We start from the raw sequence: 17,635 nt of genomic DNA on the forward strand, positions 1-17,635 counted from the left end.
CAAAGAAGAGAACTTGGGACTGGGTAGTTTCTGGCCAACGATTGTTTCTAACAAAGTTTGACTCTATTAATTAATTGAGATGTGCCTTGGAGAGCTGGAGCTGCTGCTGATGGAAGTCAGCCAGGAAGAAAAAAAATCTCATTTTCTCTGCAAACCTGCTGATTAGACCTGAACACTGAGGTTCACTTCAGCAAGCTGTGGGGGCACAGGTGGCCTTCAGGGCCTGTGACACAGCCATTGGGTAGCGATCGGCTGTCATGAGCTGCCAAGGGTGGAGAAGGACAGGAGATCAAAGTGGGACCAAGCTGAATCATAAGCTTTTGATTCAGCTTCCACATGGAACCAAATGGCACATGTTTTCTTTCTCTGTGTGGGCAGAAAATATACACATTTTTCATCAGAGGATCAGGTCATCGGTGTGCGTTGTTGGAGGGTGTGTGGCTGAAATCACACCGCAAGGGGTGTGCATCGTATGCAGGAGCATTCATCATGTGTAGGGTGTGCAAGGATCTTTTGTTTATAGAACCACAGAATCAGAGAATCATAAAATGGCCTGGGTTGAGAAGGACCACAGTGATCATCTGGTTCCAACCCCCTGCTGTGTGCAGGGTCACCAACCAGCAGACCAGGCTGCCCAGAGCCACATCCAGCCTGGCCTTGAATGCCTGCAGGGATGGGGCATCCACATGATGGTTTGCACTATGGGTTCTTGTAGGACTTGGGTAATGTGCTCGAAAAGGTGGTTTGTGAATCTTTCCAGCCTAAATGCCAATTATGGATCAGTGGGGTGAGGACAAAGCTATCCTTTCCAACTTTGCTTTGTTCCTTGCTCCGACCACAGCATGAAGGAATCAGCAAGCAGTTTTTGTGCTCTCGGTCCCTCCATGAACAAGGTTTCCTGTACTTCTTCATGAACAGCCCTCCCATTGCTACCACAAGGAGTGATGGAGGTCCAGAAGCATCCTGCAGCCCTGAATGACTTGACACCAGTAGCACAACATGAGGCTTAAACACAGAAATATTGACCCAAGGAACAAGAATTTCAGTAGACAGAGACACATCTCTGTAAGACTCGATGACTCCTGCTTGCTTTTTCTTGCAATTTTCCCTTCCAGACTCTCTGCACATTTTACACGTGAGCAGAAGGAAACTCTCATACAGCTGTTTGATTTTCCTATTATTACATATATAACTCCTACAGCTTGGAAATTAGGGGCTGTTTTTAGACCAGATAGAGTGAAAACGCTGCAGACGGCCCTTCTGACTTCTCCTGTGCCAAGAGGTGCAAAGATGCTCAACAGAGCTGGATGCTGGATAGCACAGGGCTCAGATGTGCAGGAGTAGGAGGTGTTGGGCCAATGCTGGGATTCCCTCATTTACTCCTTCCACTTCTGATACGATTTCAACACACTCAGAAAGAAACCATCCTACTTTTCTGCAGATTCTTCTGCCGTAAGAGGAAAATAATCGAGACTGAAACTGCTTCCACTAATTGCCTCACTATTTTAAATCTGAAATGCTGCCAGGTTGCTGCCTGGGAATTGTTCAGACAGCTCTGGTTGCCCTTCTCTTCTGAAGGCCGGGCTCCTTAGTAGGACTTTTGCATAGCATGCATTCATCTCGCACCTCAAGAGATGTGGTCTGGTCATACAGCCTAACCTGGCTAGCCCTCAACTCAATCAAACTGTGATTCCCAAGATGTGCTACCTGCTCACTGAAAATTTTGAGGTCGGTAAAGATTATTATATGTTTTTAAATAGTTATGGTTGAAAGCAGATACTTTCTTCTAAAAGACAAGTGACTCTTATTGGCTTCAGATGAAGGACTTGTTTTTTGCAGAGGAAAGAAGTGAGAGGAAATGTTTTCAAGCAGCTTTGTTAAACCTGAGACAAAGCTAGCTCATAAGCCCCTTTTCTTTCCTCAATTATCAGTGGTCCTACAGTGTTGCCTGAAGCCATTTGACTTTGTCTACAGAAGATGAGGTTACAACAGCCTCAAAAAAAAGCAATCTGCAGAGAATTCATGGTTCTGGGCTCAAATGAAGCAAATTCATACACCGAATATCTGGTTTGCCTCATAGGACTTCATGAACCTACCTCCTCTTAAGACAACTCTGAGAAGGTCAGTGCCCTAATGTCATGTAGAAATCTCAATATTTTGCAAGATATTGCCCAAGTTCCCATGGCTAGACCATCTGATAATAATCTCATTTAACATGCAAGTGTCCTCTGAATGCTCTGTGATTAGAAATGGTGCAATTTTGGTTATTTACTCAAATTGGTATCCCTTCATCGTCCCTCCTGGTCCCAACATTTCAGTATTCTGCAACAGTGTTTTCCCTCCTCTTTGATGACTCAATCATTTACTTTTCCAGAAATCCCTTCCTTAAGCACTGAGCTTACATTCTGAAGTGCCTGCTTCAGAACCGTGCTTGCTCATGATGAACATGGAAAGCCAAGTATCTGAGAGTGGTTAATGTCAAAAGTGCTTGCCTTTATGTGTGCTGACCCATGCAAACGGTCTCTGGGTGCTCTGGTCATCTAGGTGTGAACACATGGATTAGTGTATACTCTGCATGAGGGCACATACATACAGGGAAAGCCAACAGCAGACCAGCCAGGAGAAAGGAAGATAAAATCTGTCCTATTGTTTTTTATGAAAAAGCAGGACACCAAACATGGGCCCGCCCAAGCAAAGTTTTCTGCTCCATATAGCTGCTGACTGTTATTTCGATTGTAAATTGGCCTCAGAGTGCCTTCAATGCACTGAGAAATAGCAGAGAAATGGTTAACTCTGTTGGGAAGCACTGGAAAGAAATGGAAAACATTTTGGGGGGAAACGAAGGTGAATCCCTCACTTCTGATTGCAGCTTGGGTTGTATCTGTACCACCAAATGAAATTGGCCCGTACCAGGCTGGATAACAGCCCTGGCCCTATTGACCATTTCATATCTACCAATGTGTAGCCATTTCATGCCTGTATGTATGTAACTTCAGATGTGAACACGTTTGAATATTACCACAGTCATGGATTCGCACGTATGTGCTCACTGCAAGTCTGCCATCCCAATGGGGAACCCATCTGGTACTAAAAATATTTCAGTGTTTGTGCGTAAATTAAAGTATGACTGCAATAATAGTCAAAAGGGAACCCAAAAGAGAACAGAGAAGATTGATTATGTGCATATTTTAAGTGCTTTGTGTCTGCGAATGTTTATTTGAAAAATAAGAGCACTGACACCACAAATAAAAATAATATAGGGAAATACATCTCTTCTATTATTAAATTATAGATTAAAATAGCAAACTTGGGGGAATATAGAAACATATATCTCTTTGTGGAGGCTTTCTATAACAATCAGCATAAAATAACGTAGCGATACCTGACAGCTTAAATAAAGATAGGAGCCTCAGCTCCTATCTACGCATTTATCTCCTCTGATCCAGACAGGGTAAAGAGGCATAAAAGGCTCACATAATAGCATCTTTTCTGCACACTGCTCCCAAACGATAGGCAGATTTTATACTCGGTTACTCTACATAATGTCAACATTGTTAGAAAACAAAAGCACCATGAAGAATTTTTTTTCCCCCCCCTTCACTCTCTTCCACTCTCTTCTTTCATTTCAGATCGTTTACCTTGTGATTTCTGTATAACATGCTATGGGGCAGATGCGTGCCTCCGTGCCTTGAGATCAGACCCTGGGTTTGCAAGGCAGCAGCACATGGGACCACGGCAATGAGCAGTGAGGTTCAGACGGGCGCACACAAATCATGTGCACAGGAGAGGAGAAAGCACCAACCAATTCACTTAATCCCTGTCCCTTCCTCACTTCAAGCTGTCGCAATAACTATTGTAGTTGACAGCTATCGACCATTGCATGCCATGCCATTAACCTTTGCCACCCAACACGTCAGATGACGGAGAACGAGGACGCTGTGTGTCACATCTGAGTGGAGCAGCACGTGGGACGTGCAAGCAGAGTCATGGCATGTGCTGAAATGCGTACTGAGGCTGCCAGAACATCACAGAATCATAGAATGTCCCAAGGTGGAAGGGACCTATTGAGTCCAGCTCTTACAACTACATGTTCCCTCTTGTCATGCTTTGCCCAACAAGGAAACATCTTGGGGGGCTTTTCCTTGTCCTGGAAGGTTTTGCAGCTTGGCATTATCCTCTGAAGATGACAGAATCGCAAAAACAGAATCACAGAATGGCCAGGGCTGGAAGGGACCTCAAGGATCATCAAACTCCAAGCCCTCTGCCACATGCACATCCTCCACATTCAATACTAGACCAATACCAGACCAGGCTGCCCAGGGCCCCGTCCAACCTGGCCTTGAACACTTTCAGGGATGGACGGGGCATCCACAGCCTCTCTGGGCAGCTGTTCCAGCACCTCACCACTCTCTCTGTCAAGAACTTCCCCCTGACATCCAACCTAAGTCTTCCCTCCCTCAACTTCCAACCATTTCCCCTTGTCCTGCTGTTATCTACCCTTTCACAGGGATGGCTCCCCTCCTGTTTGTAGGCTCCCTTTAGGTACTGAAGGCTGCAATGAGGTCACCCCACAGCCTTCTCTTCTCCAGGCTGAACAAGCCCAGCTCCCTCAGCCTGTCTTCATAGGGGAGGTGCTCCAGTCCCCTGATCATCTTTGTGGCTCTCCTCTGGACCCTCTACAACACCTTCCTGTCTTTCTTGTACTGGGGACTCCATACCTGGACACAGTACTTCAGATGGGGCCTCACAAGAGCAGAGTAGAGGGGGGGTCTGTCAGTCTATGTTCCTCATTTCCCTGCATCAATACTTGTTACCTTCTGCATCCTGTATCCTTGGTATGACCAAGGGGTCACCCCGGCAAGTAAATCCATCCTGAAGGAGTTCCTGCAGAGTTCCATCCTAACATCCATCTCTCTGGAAAATGAAGCCCTCCCGAGAATGTGCAGCTGGCACAAAAGAAAGGTACTGGGCATTGAAATTGCCAAGAGAGCTGGTGGATGCCCTGCTCCTGGGGACACTCAGGTCAGGTTGCATGGGGCTCTGAGCACCTGATGGAGCTGTAGGTGTCCCTGTTCACTGAAGGGGAGTGGGACCAGATGGCCTTAAGGGTCCCTGCCAGCTCAAACCGTTCTATAGTCACATCATATTAGCATCCACAGTTATGGTACTACGTCATGGTTAGCTTCCACAGAACCATCCTTCCCCTTTGGCATTTCTCAGCAGCTTTTACCTTCTAGAAGCAGTCCTGGATCTACACAAAGCTCTCAGTTTGCCTTCCCTCACTGGATTTGCGAACTGCATGAACTACTTTTATGTTAACAGGTGTTGGGCTCTCGCCAATCTCACCCAACACTCACCTCGAACCCTGGAAGTCACTTCTTTGGCAATATGCAGATCTGTGTCATGCATCCTACTGCTTAGCTGGAAATAAAACAAGCAACAGTATAAAAGGAGTCTCTCAGTGTCATATCAACATTGTTTTCCTCCTAAGACCACTACACAACATAGCTTCATACCAGACATTATGAAGAAAACAAACTGTGTCCCATCTGAAACCAGGACACACATGCACCTTTTCTGCCATGAATTTCACTAACTCAATGGGCAACTCAAAGAGCTCACTTCTTTTTCCACAGTTGATTTCACATCAATCCATGGGACCTGAACATCTTTGGAGACTGCTATCAAATATCTATATATATCTACATAATGATATGCATACATATATGTACAAATATGTATAAAACCTAGCTGGGGGGCTCAGAAGTTATTTAAGGTGGACAGGATGATTGATATGTCTACAAGCTTTACTTACTCAGGAAACCACAAGCTGAAGAACAGCATAATTAACTTGTTTACCTTTAGTTGGACCAACTTGTTGGTTTTTACTAGCCTGAAGGCTTTTCTCTGGGGACACCTATATTTGGCTTGTTGATTTGTTATGAGAAGAAGGAGTTCTTGGCACTTGCGTGGGGAGACAGGAAAGAATCTTGGCAGCAGCTACCTGCATTTTTTGGAAAATGCTTAATTTTGAGTCCCAGAATAACAGAAGGTGACAATAAGAATGATTGTCCAAGCCAGTCTTGGAGCTAGTCCATCAGGGAGCTGCATCCAAACTCCTGCCTTCCCCATCTCCATTTTCAAGGAGGACAGGGCTGGATCTGAGGCACTAAAAGCAAGGTTGCTCTAGCAGAGATGAGCAGCAGCCACCTCATCACCCGTTAACAAGATTTGGAGGCTAGCCAAACCTCTTGGTTGTCCCAGATTCACCCACCACTGAGCCACCATCACACAACTATGAAGACCTTTGGTCAAGCAGCACCATTTTTCCACGATACCTTCAATATGAGTGTAGGATACGGGGGGTGGAGGGAAAAAGGTGGTGAAGGAACTTTGGCCAACCTTCTCTTTCAATCAAATGAGAGGGACCTTGACCTGTCTTCGTCTAGGAGGTTACACAGTCTCCTTGTTTAGCTCACGTATGCACCTATGATGTAGAGATCCAACACATAGATGTAGCCTTTAATCCTTATGGCCAGAAACTCCAAATGTCCTGAAAAACAGTTGCACCAAGCTTCATGCGTGGCCCAAACTACAGCCCTTCAATTTCTTTTTCCAGTACAAATGAGAAAGAAAAATAGCTTAGGCATTCTGCTCAGCTTAAAACTTTTTTCTTCCTCTGCTTCACACTGTTGCTCTCTCCCCTCATCCCCTGTCTTAAAGTAGTGTGACTAATCCTCTCCCTCCCCTTGCTCTGTTACCTTGAAGGTATTTATAGAGTGTGATCATGTTCTCTCCTGTGTCTTTCTTCCCTTTTCAACTCTAGATAATTCAAGAATCCTCAGACTTCTCTCATGTGCCTTATCTTTCATGAGGTCATGCTAACTGCAAGCCAAGGAAAACTTTGGTGATGGAGAGGACACTTCAGAGTTGATAGAGCTATGGAGCTTCTAATGTGTGCATGCACAGCCCCGGCCCCTTGCCAGCACTGTGTGGTCTTGCATGCACCTGCTTGCTTTAGAAATGGGGATTTATCTGTTCCCAATCAAATTAGGCAGCACTATCATTTATTTTGTATTATCTCATGTCATTGACAGTGTTCTGCCTTCTGAGCTGGAAACAGCAGAAAGGAAGATGAATGTGTGGGGCTGAGATTAAGCTTGAAGCACATTTGCTCAACAGCAACTGCAGGATGGGGCTGAGAGACGACCAGTGTCTGGGAGGGAAAGGATGGTCTAAGATAGGTAATTAAACAACTCGAGATGCTGGTCCAGAACTGCCTCATCCACGTTATTAAAATCCCTTCCCCTTCAAAACAGAGCATCCACATGCAAACCACCTGCTGCTAATGGGCCTTGGCTCATGCTGGATCCTGACCCTTGCCCAGGAGATGGCTAGTTGGCCCTGGCCAAAACCATTTCAGGGAACATTTGGCAGTTTAATGGGCTTGAAAACCAAAGTTCAACATCCCCAAAGGCTCCTGGGCACCGTGTGGTTTACAGGTGCTTTCTGGGGAAAGGAATCATAGAATCACAGAATCATAGAATGGTTTGAGTGACTCTTTGGCTGCTCACCCCATCACCAGTTCATCTCTTGAGGAACATCAGCTTTGGTGGTTTAGGAGGGGTACATATGAGCTTAGGACATCTAACATTCAAGGAAAAGGATTAAAACTGCCATCTTGTTTCTCCTTGTAATTCCTGGAGTTGATATAGATCTGCAGAGAGGATAAATGCTCCTCTGGACCCAGCAGCCCCTCTCTGTTGACTAAAGAGGCTCCAGAAGAATAGCAGGTAGGATGAAACCCATACCTACTTTCTGCTGGAACCATCCATGTCTGGAAGTGAGCAGGTGACAGATGAGAAACAGGGTCCATTTGTCTCCATGTCCAGTGCCTCTCCAGAAGGAGCAATGTAATAGGAAGCTGTTTTTGTTTTTTTTTTTAAATAAAAGCAGGTAAAACAGAACAAACACACCCAATACGTTATTTTACTCCTTGATTTTCTTCAGATGGAATTACCCTCAATAAGTATTTAATTTTCTGTTCTCTATCTTTTATGGCAGTTCCTGCTATTCCTGATTTGTCAGTGTTGTTTGGAAGCCAAATTGTACCAAAATCCCAGTTTTTTTTGCTGTTTTCCAGCCTACTCTACTATCAGAGCCTTTTAGTTTTTGCACCCCAGAGCTGCTCCCTTGTCTCCATGGCACATCACTGAATTCATCTCCTTCTCTTTAGCCATGCACATCTCTAAACCCAACTCACAGCAGGACCACTGATCCCCATGTAGGGGTTGCAGGCAGATTTTCAGAGCACATTAGCCAGCAGCTGCACAAGTGCCAAAATAAGAGCTCAGTCGACTGTGTGAGCAGCAGGTGCTGCTGAAAGTCACATTCATTCTGATACAACGGTGAGTAATTTCAGTCCCACTTTGTAGGTAGCCATTCTGCACAACATCCCAGGGCAAACACCACTCTCACCTGCTCCTGCCTCGTGGTAATTTGTCTACCCCCAAAATATCCCTCATTTAGACTGAGTTGCAGTGAGTTTGCATCGTTTCCCAAATGCTGAGAGACACTCAGAAGTAGATGTCATAATTCCTGAGTGTAGGACAGCATTTGCCTTGCAGATTAGGAACTTATGCAGAAGTCCACTGAATTTCTCTTTGTTATTTGCTAGAACGTCTTTGGTTTGCTTTGGTTCTGTGTTGTTGTTTTCTTTGTTTGTTTCTTTGTTGGTGACGGTGATTTTTGCTATAGTCCTGCCAATTATGATCAATAATTAATTGGTAATGCAATTATATATAAGGAACCCAACTAGAGACCCAGACCCCCTTGAGTCAGGTACTTAATTACCAACAGTCATTCCAGCAGACATTAAGGATTGCCCTGCCTGGGTCTGCAGGAGGAAGAGTGAAGCAATATCAGCAGAAGGAGATAAATTTCCTCAAATCACTCCCATGAGGGTGATCACTTGGAACTGCTTTATGCCATGTGTATGCCTCTGCACACCATGCAGATGGATGGGTCCTCCAGCTGTCAGTTCTCATGCACTTCCCCACTTCCCCAGCATGACTCGTGTCACCATTCACAGAGGGGGGAGTCCAACTCTTATGGCTTTCTCAGTTCCAGAATTGCTTTCAGACCCTTACAGACCCTTCCTTCTTCTCAGCTCCTGGGTCCCCTATTAAGGTTCATCTCCAACTCCTTTCCAGCCTTTTCTCCTGTCCTTCCATCTCCAGACCAGAACCGTAGAATCATAGAGTCATTCAGGCAGGAAGAACTTCTAAGATCATCAAGTCCAAGTCCAACCCCAACCCACTGCCACCATGTCTCTATGTGACACATTTCAATGGTTCTGGAACACCTACATGGATTGTGATCCCACCACTCCCTGGGCATCCAGTACCAGTGACTGACCACTCTTTGGGAGAAGAAATGTTTCCTAATATCCAACCTGACCCTCCCTTGACACAACTTCAGGTCATTACCTCTTGTCCTAGATCAGCTCTGGTCCATCTCTTCTGTTTTTTATTGCACCTTCTAGTCCATGGGGAGAAGTCTTAAGTTTCGAGGTTAATGCAATTCTTTATCTTTTCCCCTAGAGAACCCCAAAGACAGGCTGGGTCTATGAGAAGGCAGCTCAACTGGGTCTCAGGTCATTTCCATTCCTGTTTCCCTTCAGTTACTAGGGAACTATCACAGAAATGGCACAAACTTGAACCTCGGAAAAACAAGAAGCTCTCTGGGCAGCACAGGTTATGGGAATAAGATTTGTTAATGCCTACAAACCCCAACAAGCCTCAAAGTGATCCTACCATTTTCTAAAGGAGAACCTGCTCCCTCTTTCTTCCTTTAAGAGATCAGATGTTGGCTCAAAGCAAAGCATATATTCCTAATATACAGCTCAATTTCCTCCCTGCAAGGAGAACAACTCTTCCCCATTACTTTGAGGGTATCTGTAGGCTGTGACCTTAATGACTCCTGAGCACTTTTTCCCATACTGGAAGGAAAGCAAAGCCAGTCCAGCCTCGTTGGGTTATGCTCTGTTATAAAAGGAAGAAACAAAACAAGCCAAAGGGAGAAGAAAAAAGAGAAAAAAAAAGAAAAAAAGGAAAAAAAAAAAGATCTACCATGAAATTGCTATAACTCATGTGTCAAATCCAGGGCATAAATCAACCAACCCTTGAGAGGAGGAGTGTAATTCCTCACCGTGCAGAGGAAACACTTAGGCAAACTCAGCCTTGTCTGAGGTTTTACACAAACAGGTCAAATGGCTTTGATTCATTCCAAGCCCTGTCTAATAACTCAGCATCCTGGTTTGCTCCCCTCTCCATTAGGAGATGGCAAACACATCGTCCTAACCTGCAGCCTTTATTACAGAAGAGTCAGTGTGCATGGATTTATGTTGCCTTGTGACACCTTTTTAAGGTGCCTTGTACTGTACACACCGAACATCAAAAGAAAACACAGAGAGCAAGAAAAGAAAAAACATGCAGTGCTACAGCAGACTTCTGCCACCTATTTCCAGATTGCAGGTAATGGAGTGAGCTGTATAATATCTGAAAGATTGCTGTGAAGGCTGTCGTGGGGAGATGCATTTTTCTTTGCTCGCATGGAAGTTAAAGCCTCAGAAGAAATACTCAGCCTGTTATTAAGAACTTTTTATCCAAAGTCACAGAAAGAAGTAGCTCCAAGTAGCTATGAGTTTCCCCTTGGCTTCCCAAGGTGTTGGACTCAATGATCCTTATGGATCCCTTCCAACTTGGGATATTCTATTATTCCATGCCTCTCTCCCCAAGCAGGTCTGAGCTTTTTGGCTGGGAGGAGGGGCAGGTGGACTGCAAGTCAAGGAAATATGCCTACAACCAGCATCCAGGGTGCTGGTCTGGAGCTCCTGGACACCACTTACAGGTGATGCTAGTGACCAATGGACAGAAAGAAAAAACAAATTGCAAACACAGTGAATCAGTTGCCATCGAAGGGTCCAGTATGAGCAGGAGGAAAAAAGAAGACAAAGCATTCAATAAAGGTTGCCACAGTAAAATGAGTTGAGAAACTCAAAACCCTTTAAGATTGATTTGATTGCTTATGTAAAACTCTCACGGACAGGACCACATGAACCCTGAATGAGTGGTGGCCCAGACACCAGATTTGCTCCAAAAAACTCACAGCTGTCATCCAAGTACAGGCTCTTTCCCATGAGGCTGTAGCTGCCCTATGTTTCCTTTGCTGTGTTTAATCAAGGATGATGGGATTTCCCAGGTGGCTGCTGCAGAAGCATCAGCCAGCCTTCTTTGATGCAAAACTTGAAGCAAAGGCTGATGACTTCGCAAAGATTGTGCTCTCTCTGTGCCCTGGACTTCCTCCAGAACCTGCCCTGAGCATTTGCTATGCCCAGCTCAGCTCTGAGTCCCACGAGACCTCAAATCACACAGCCCTGGACTCCCAAACACATTCCTCTTGCAGACAAGCACTTCCCACAGACACCTCTGCTCCTCATGGGATTTACAGCCATTAGCAGCTAAACTCCTCCAAGGGAGAAGAGACCTGAAACACATGCTCACAGGGCAGCCTGCAAAGCAGCCTCAAGCATGAACCTAGACGAGGGGACAGAGTGCACCCTCAATATGTTTTCTCAGATAGAAGTTTCAGTGTTGAGACTTGACTTGAGTGATGCCCTTTTGCTCTTTGCACAAGAAGCAGAGGTGGTGAAAAATAAAACCAAAGCTGAATGGTTTCTCTGGTTGTAACTCCCAGACCTTTAGCATCTGGACTCAGTTAAAGCCCCATAGCCAAAACGTACTGCCATCCCACTGGGGACCAAGAATAGATGGCAGGACCCAGCCACGTGTGAAAGATGAGCAACTTGATCCTACTTTTGGAAGAAGCACCAGAAAACCATTCCTTTCTCCTCGATAAACAGGAACCCATGAACTTAAAACCAACTGCCTGTACTTGCATGTCAAAATGACCCATGCAACTGTCAGCAGTCGCATAGGGAGCACTGCTAATTGCCCTGTCAAAGCACTCAGCCAGGGCAGGTATCAGAGACAGGTTTTACCAGTTGGGTTCAATAAATCAGAACAACAGCACAACTGTTTTGACTGCATCTTTCATGCAAACAGCTTCCCAGATGGCTTTGGACAGAAAGAGCAACGTGTGCAGCAAGGAGCTGCCTGCGGAGCGAGAGCAGGGATTCGCATGAAGGGAGGTGAAAAGAAATAAGTGACAAGGCAGTCCTGAGCTGGGAAATAAAGATCTAGTCTGATGGGATATAGGAAAACACTTTTTCCCCATGAGGACAGTCAGGCAGTCGAGCAGCAGCCCAGAGAGGTTTCTGTGGTCTGCATCTACAGGTATCTAAATCCCAGTTACCCCAACAGCTCCAGTCAGATGGACAAGGAAAGGCTTGAGATGACTGGGCTCTGACTACATCCTATGTCTTGCATAGATGCCAATCCCAGCAGCAAGGAAATATGTGGCACTGCTGAGCCCCTGAAGCAGATCTTCAGTTGTGGGATACATTCAAGGCCAAGCTTCATGGTTTCCAGAGCAGCCTATCTAGTGGTTGGTAACCCTGCCCAGGGAAGGGGGGTTGGAACTAGATGATCTTTGAGGTCCCTGCCAACCCAAGCCACTCTATGATTCTGTGACAGCTTCCTACCTGCATAGCTCACCTAAGATGCTTGGAAATATTCATGAAAACACCAACATTTCTGAACATCTGTCAAAACCTTTACAGCTCAAAGGATGCCAGCTGTGGCATTACTTGTTATTAGACCAAAATCCTGGAGGAGCCACAGGTGATTTGAATACAGTGTGACCTTAAAAGATGCTTACTCTTTCTGCACACTCATTTCTATTCCCTGTGGCAATCCCAGGATCTCCTTACCTAGGAGAAATGGTGGTTCCACCTTCTGCAGAGCCATCCTGCTCTCCATACAGCAGTACTGAGTCCAAGGCCAACATCACCTTGACCACCACAACTCCTCCTGGACACACATGTTCACGCTTGTGAACACACTGGGACACAATCACCCACAGTGACATCATAGATGTGTTTCCTCCTGGTCCATCTCCAGGACCCAATGCCCACCTGTGGTTCCACTTCCCATCCACCTCTTCAATATTATCCTCCTAGCCTTGACTTTCAAATACGATTACAACGGGAGCCCAATCCCAGCACACCTCTATTTAAGCCTTTAAGGCTGTGATAGCCACAAGAGTTGCATGCTGTCCATACAGAGTGATGGGCATGGCTTCCCAGCTCCCTCACTTTCCAGCACACAGCTCCCAGCATCAGCCCAGCCAGGCTTGAAGTCATAAGTTATTACCAAAGGGGATTTTGACAGATGTATTTGGAAAAAAACTGGAACAGAACTGAACTGAAGATTGACAAGGACAAGCTTTCTTTTTATTTCTTTCAAGGAAATGTGCCTTGAAATGCATATTTGTGGCACCGAGGGACATGATTTAGTGGTCATGGTGGTGATGGGTTTGGGTTGGACTTGGTGATCTTAGAGATCTTTTCCAACTTTGATCGTTTTATGATTCTGTACCCTTCTAATTTTTATTTTTTAGCAGAACTCCCTTAGAATTTGTTCTCTTCCACCTTTGGGCTGAGAAAAAAGGGGTCCATTTTCTTTTTTAAAAAAAAAGGAAAATGAAGCCCACTGAATGGAAAAAAAAACACGGATGTCTTGGTTGCAACGTTTTTTCATTGAAACGTAACTGGCTTCAACCACAATTAAAGTCATGCTTAAAAATGACCAAATGCAAAGTTATGAAAGTGACAAAACTCAAGCAGAAATGATAAAGAGAATTTCAGGCACAATAGGGACCTTCTGTGAAAACTATCAGGAGAGCAGAGAAGGCATTGCTTTCTCCCAAAACAAGAGAAAGCACTGCTCACAGTAACTCACACTAATTATTAGACTTAACTGGTACTAATTTTGACCCTGAAGTAATTATTTTTTTTAGGGCCCAAAGCTCTGCAAAACAAATAAATGTGTTCTGGGTGTGGCAATCTCCTTGCAGAGGAATTTGCACCATGGAGAGAGAAGTTTTGTTTCTTCCCCGTGCCAATAAAGAGGCATAAATATCACATTCTCGTTGATGCAGATAATGCACTGCTCCTGTCAGAGCTGACAAAGGCACTAATTTAGGGACTGTTTCCCTCTCTTGTGCACACAGATGCATTTTTGTTGAGATTTTTGCTCTCCCCATGGGATGTGTGCTCTCAAAACGGGTGAAAATCCGCCAGATGATCCCTTGTGTTTGATCACATCTGTGAAGAGGCTGTGGTTAACATATGCCAGGAATGATGCTAACTATCCTGAGCCATAAAACTCCCCAGGTAAACTCAGCTGTTGTCAGAGGAAGATGTCCCAGATGCCATTTGGGATCCCACCCTCCATCCCAGTGATCCACTACTGCATAAGGAATGGGCAGTGTTTTGGGAGCTGGTCAGAGGTATTGTCTGACATCTTCATAAAATTAATGACATTAATGACATATTTAATGCTTTCAGGAGGGTGGGTTTTATCATAGAAAATATATCTATACACAGTAGAATGGTTTGGGTTGGAAAGGATCTTATAGACCATTGAGTTTCAACCCTCCTACCAAAGGTAGGGTTGCCAACCACTAGATTCACCCTTCATAAAACCTTCCACAGTTACCTGAATATATCTGACCACTATTCTGCGTGTGGGATTTCCAACCATTGCCACAGATACAAGCAAGTATTAGGGGACACTGAGTCAGCAGTGAATGCCCACAAACCATGGCCCTGTCCCCAGCGATGTGATCTTACATTCTCCTTGCTGCTGGTACTGATATCCTTGTAGCTGCTGGTGAGACAGATCAGGGAGCTGATCTAGATGAAAAGTAGCTGAGAAAGTAAAAATCTCTTCAACTCTATTATTATTTCTTTTCTTTTGTCTGGTTTCCCCTGCGTGCTTGTGCCAATGGGGAGCTGGGTACGAAGTGACAGCAGGAGATTTCCATCTTTGATGGAGATTCTGCCTGGTCCCACTCCAGAGAACCTAACTGCTTCCAGCCCTGCCTCCTCCACCCTGCATCATCCCAAAACAGGGGGGGGACACACAAAAAGGGAGGCATTCCCACTGCAGCCCTCACGGTTTGCAGGATATTGAAAGCTGGATAGTGCTGTGCTTATAGCTGCAAAGGTTCCATCACCAGCCCAGAACCTCAGCAGTCCCGATCCCCATCACAGATATCTCCACATCTGAACAAGCAGCTCTTGTCCATCCATAACACAAACATCCAGGAAACATCTATAGAGCAGATGGAGGGCTTGGGATGGCATCTGCTGAGATGGCACTGAGCCTGCAAGAGTCCAATGCTAGTCCACAGGTGGAAAGGTCCTTCTGGAGTCCCTGAGATCAGAAGATGAATACTATCTGATGGTTTTGCTCTGGTCTGGATGTGAGATGATGGGTGTATCCTTAAATCCTGCCACTAATCCCAATTGCATTGCTGACAATGGAGAGCTGGCCATTTGCACAAGCTCTTTTCTCTAACTCGGCTTTTTCTAGAGAAAATCAATCAGCCCACCAGCCAGTCAATCAGGCACTCAATCAGTTACCCACTCAATCTGAACCACATAGAAAAGGGGTCAATGCGGAGACCTGACCTCCCACCCAGATGCTCCACGAGCCTCACAGGAGAGATCTCCACCTCTGTGGCAGCCTAAGACCTTCCCCATCTCAGCTCCAGTCCCTGAAATCAGGAGCTGAACTAATCTGGACACCCCAAACCCACGGAGTGAACCACTCCAGGGCTGGAGACAGCTGCTCTTGGGAGTCGAAACCTCCCACTGCCTGGTGGGACTTGCATGAGTTGCTGCTGGTGACATCTAGTGACAGGGAAAGCGAGCACGAGGAGTCACCTGGAGCTCTGACAAAGCCATCTTCATTGAGCAAAAAAAAAAAAAAACAAAACCAAAAACCTACTGTGGTTTTCACCCAGGACGTGGGATGAGAACGGGGATGCTCAAGGTACATACAGGTCGATCAGGATATCCCAACCACTTCCAGTCCTTCTTCCCAACAGCCACTCGAAGAGGACCAGCACATCCCACCCCCTGCCTCTCTGCAGCCTTTCCTGCTTTATTCGAACCCACGTTTTGGGCTTTGCCATCTCAACGAAGCACGGAGCAAGGGGGAAACACACCCTACGAGGAGCTGTCGAGGTTGTAGCCAAAGCAGTGCGGCTCCCAGCTGTGGCTGCCCGCTGCCGGACACATGGAAACTGCTCAGGGGACTCGGGGACCCCTGAGCATGGCACACGGGAGAGATATGGGTTATAAGTGGGATGCTCCAAGCACGGATGCAGCGGATTGCATCGCAGCATATACAGCAGCATCCCACGGGGGACAGCATCTCCCAGCCGTTTTATAGCTCGCATAGGAGTAAAGGGAAGCAGCTGCCCGTGCAAAAAGCCCTGAGGGCACCCAGTTTTGGGAAGGACCAGCGGGAAGCCCCGCTGCACAGCTCCACACGTTGCGGGGCTGAGGCTCACGCATTGCCATCACCCTCCAGCACCGAACCCCGACATTTTCCCTCTCCTCCACCACCCGGCGCCGTACTAAATCCTCACCCACCCAACACCTCCCTCTAAGCTCCTCTTCCCCAGCGAGAAGTGCGTTCATTCTCTTCTCTAATTAGCCAATTCCCGCGGCAAACAGAACTATCCGGAGTGACAGTAGCAAAGATCCAGCGCTTGGCTTCAGAGCGAGCACAACAGAAAGCGGGCTGATGCTCCCGGGGTACTGGGAGGGGAAAGATCACCCATACCCGGAGGCGGACAAGCAAACCCCGGCAGAAAGTTGTTACTCACCCAGGAGGATCAGCGTGCAGAAGTAGAGGATGCCCCTCATCCTAACCGCTCGGCACTGCTCGGTTCACACCGACTCGGCACGGCTCGGACCGAGCGGCCCGGCACGGCTCGGCACGGCGACGCCGGAGGATGCGCGGAGGTTGAGCAGGGCGGGAGGAGTCCCCGCCGCCCCGGTCCGGCGTTCCTGGGGTGAGGACTCACGGTTCAGCCCCGCTCCGGCCCCGGGTGTTGCCCGGGCAGCGGGGGGTCCCGCCGGCCGCGCTCCGCCGCATCCCTCCGAGGCAGCTGCAAGGAGATGGATGCTCTTCCTTTTTTGTTTTCTTTTTTTTTTTTTCTCTCTCTCTCTCTCTCCGTATCTATCTACAATTCTTCCCGTATTTATTTTATTCTCTTCTGTAATTATTAGTATTTTTCCCTTTTTTTTTCCCCTCCCTTTTCAGCAATAAACTTCGGATCGCCCCGACTCCGTACCCGGAGAGCCGGGGCAGCCCTTCGCCGCCTTCCCCGCTCTCCCTCCGCCGCCGCCCCCGCCTCTACCGCGGCCCCGGCCCCGTGGGGAGGGGCTTGGCGGCCCGGCCCCGCTCCTTCCCGCCTCCCTGGCCCCTGCTCTGTGGTCCCGGGGGGTTTTTCCCCCAGCCTGGTGGATCTGTGTCTCAGAAAAGCCCCTCGGCATCCCAAGGTATTTAATTCCTTCAGCCCTAGGTGTGCTTTCTCCCCTCCCTTCTGCCCTTTTTGGGGATCCCGGCGTCCTCGAGCCCCCATCACCAACACC

General features: G+C 46.8%; 1 protein-coding gene across 2 annotated transcripts in view; it reads right to left on the reverse strand.

The window, feature by feature from the left end:
- The window catches only part of GFRA4 (GDNF family receptor alpha 4), a gene marked incomplete at its 3' end in the record, with an annotated part of 66,213 nt that extends 49,224 nt beyond the window's left edge, over positions 1–16,989 (reverse strand). For both annotated transcript variants that reach the window (XM_079534897.1, XM_079534896.1), the window contains exon 1: positions 16,864–16,989. In XM_079534897.1, coding sequence (XP_079391023.1) covers positions 16,864–16,903 — 40 coding nt within the window. In that variant the 5' untranslated portion in view covers positions 16,904–16,989. The remainder of the gene's footprint in view (positions 1–16,863) is intronic.
- Positions 16,990–17,635: the final 646 nt, after the last annotated feature.

The sequence above is a fragment of the Tetrao urogallus genome (genome assembly GCF_951394365.1).
Source record: "Tetrao urogallus genome assembly, chromosome: 4".
Classification (NCBI taxonomy): domain Eukaryota; kingdom Metazoa; phylum Chordata; class Aves; order Galliformes; family Phasianidae; genus Tetrao; species Tetrao urogallus.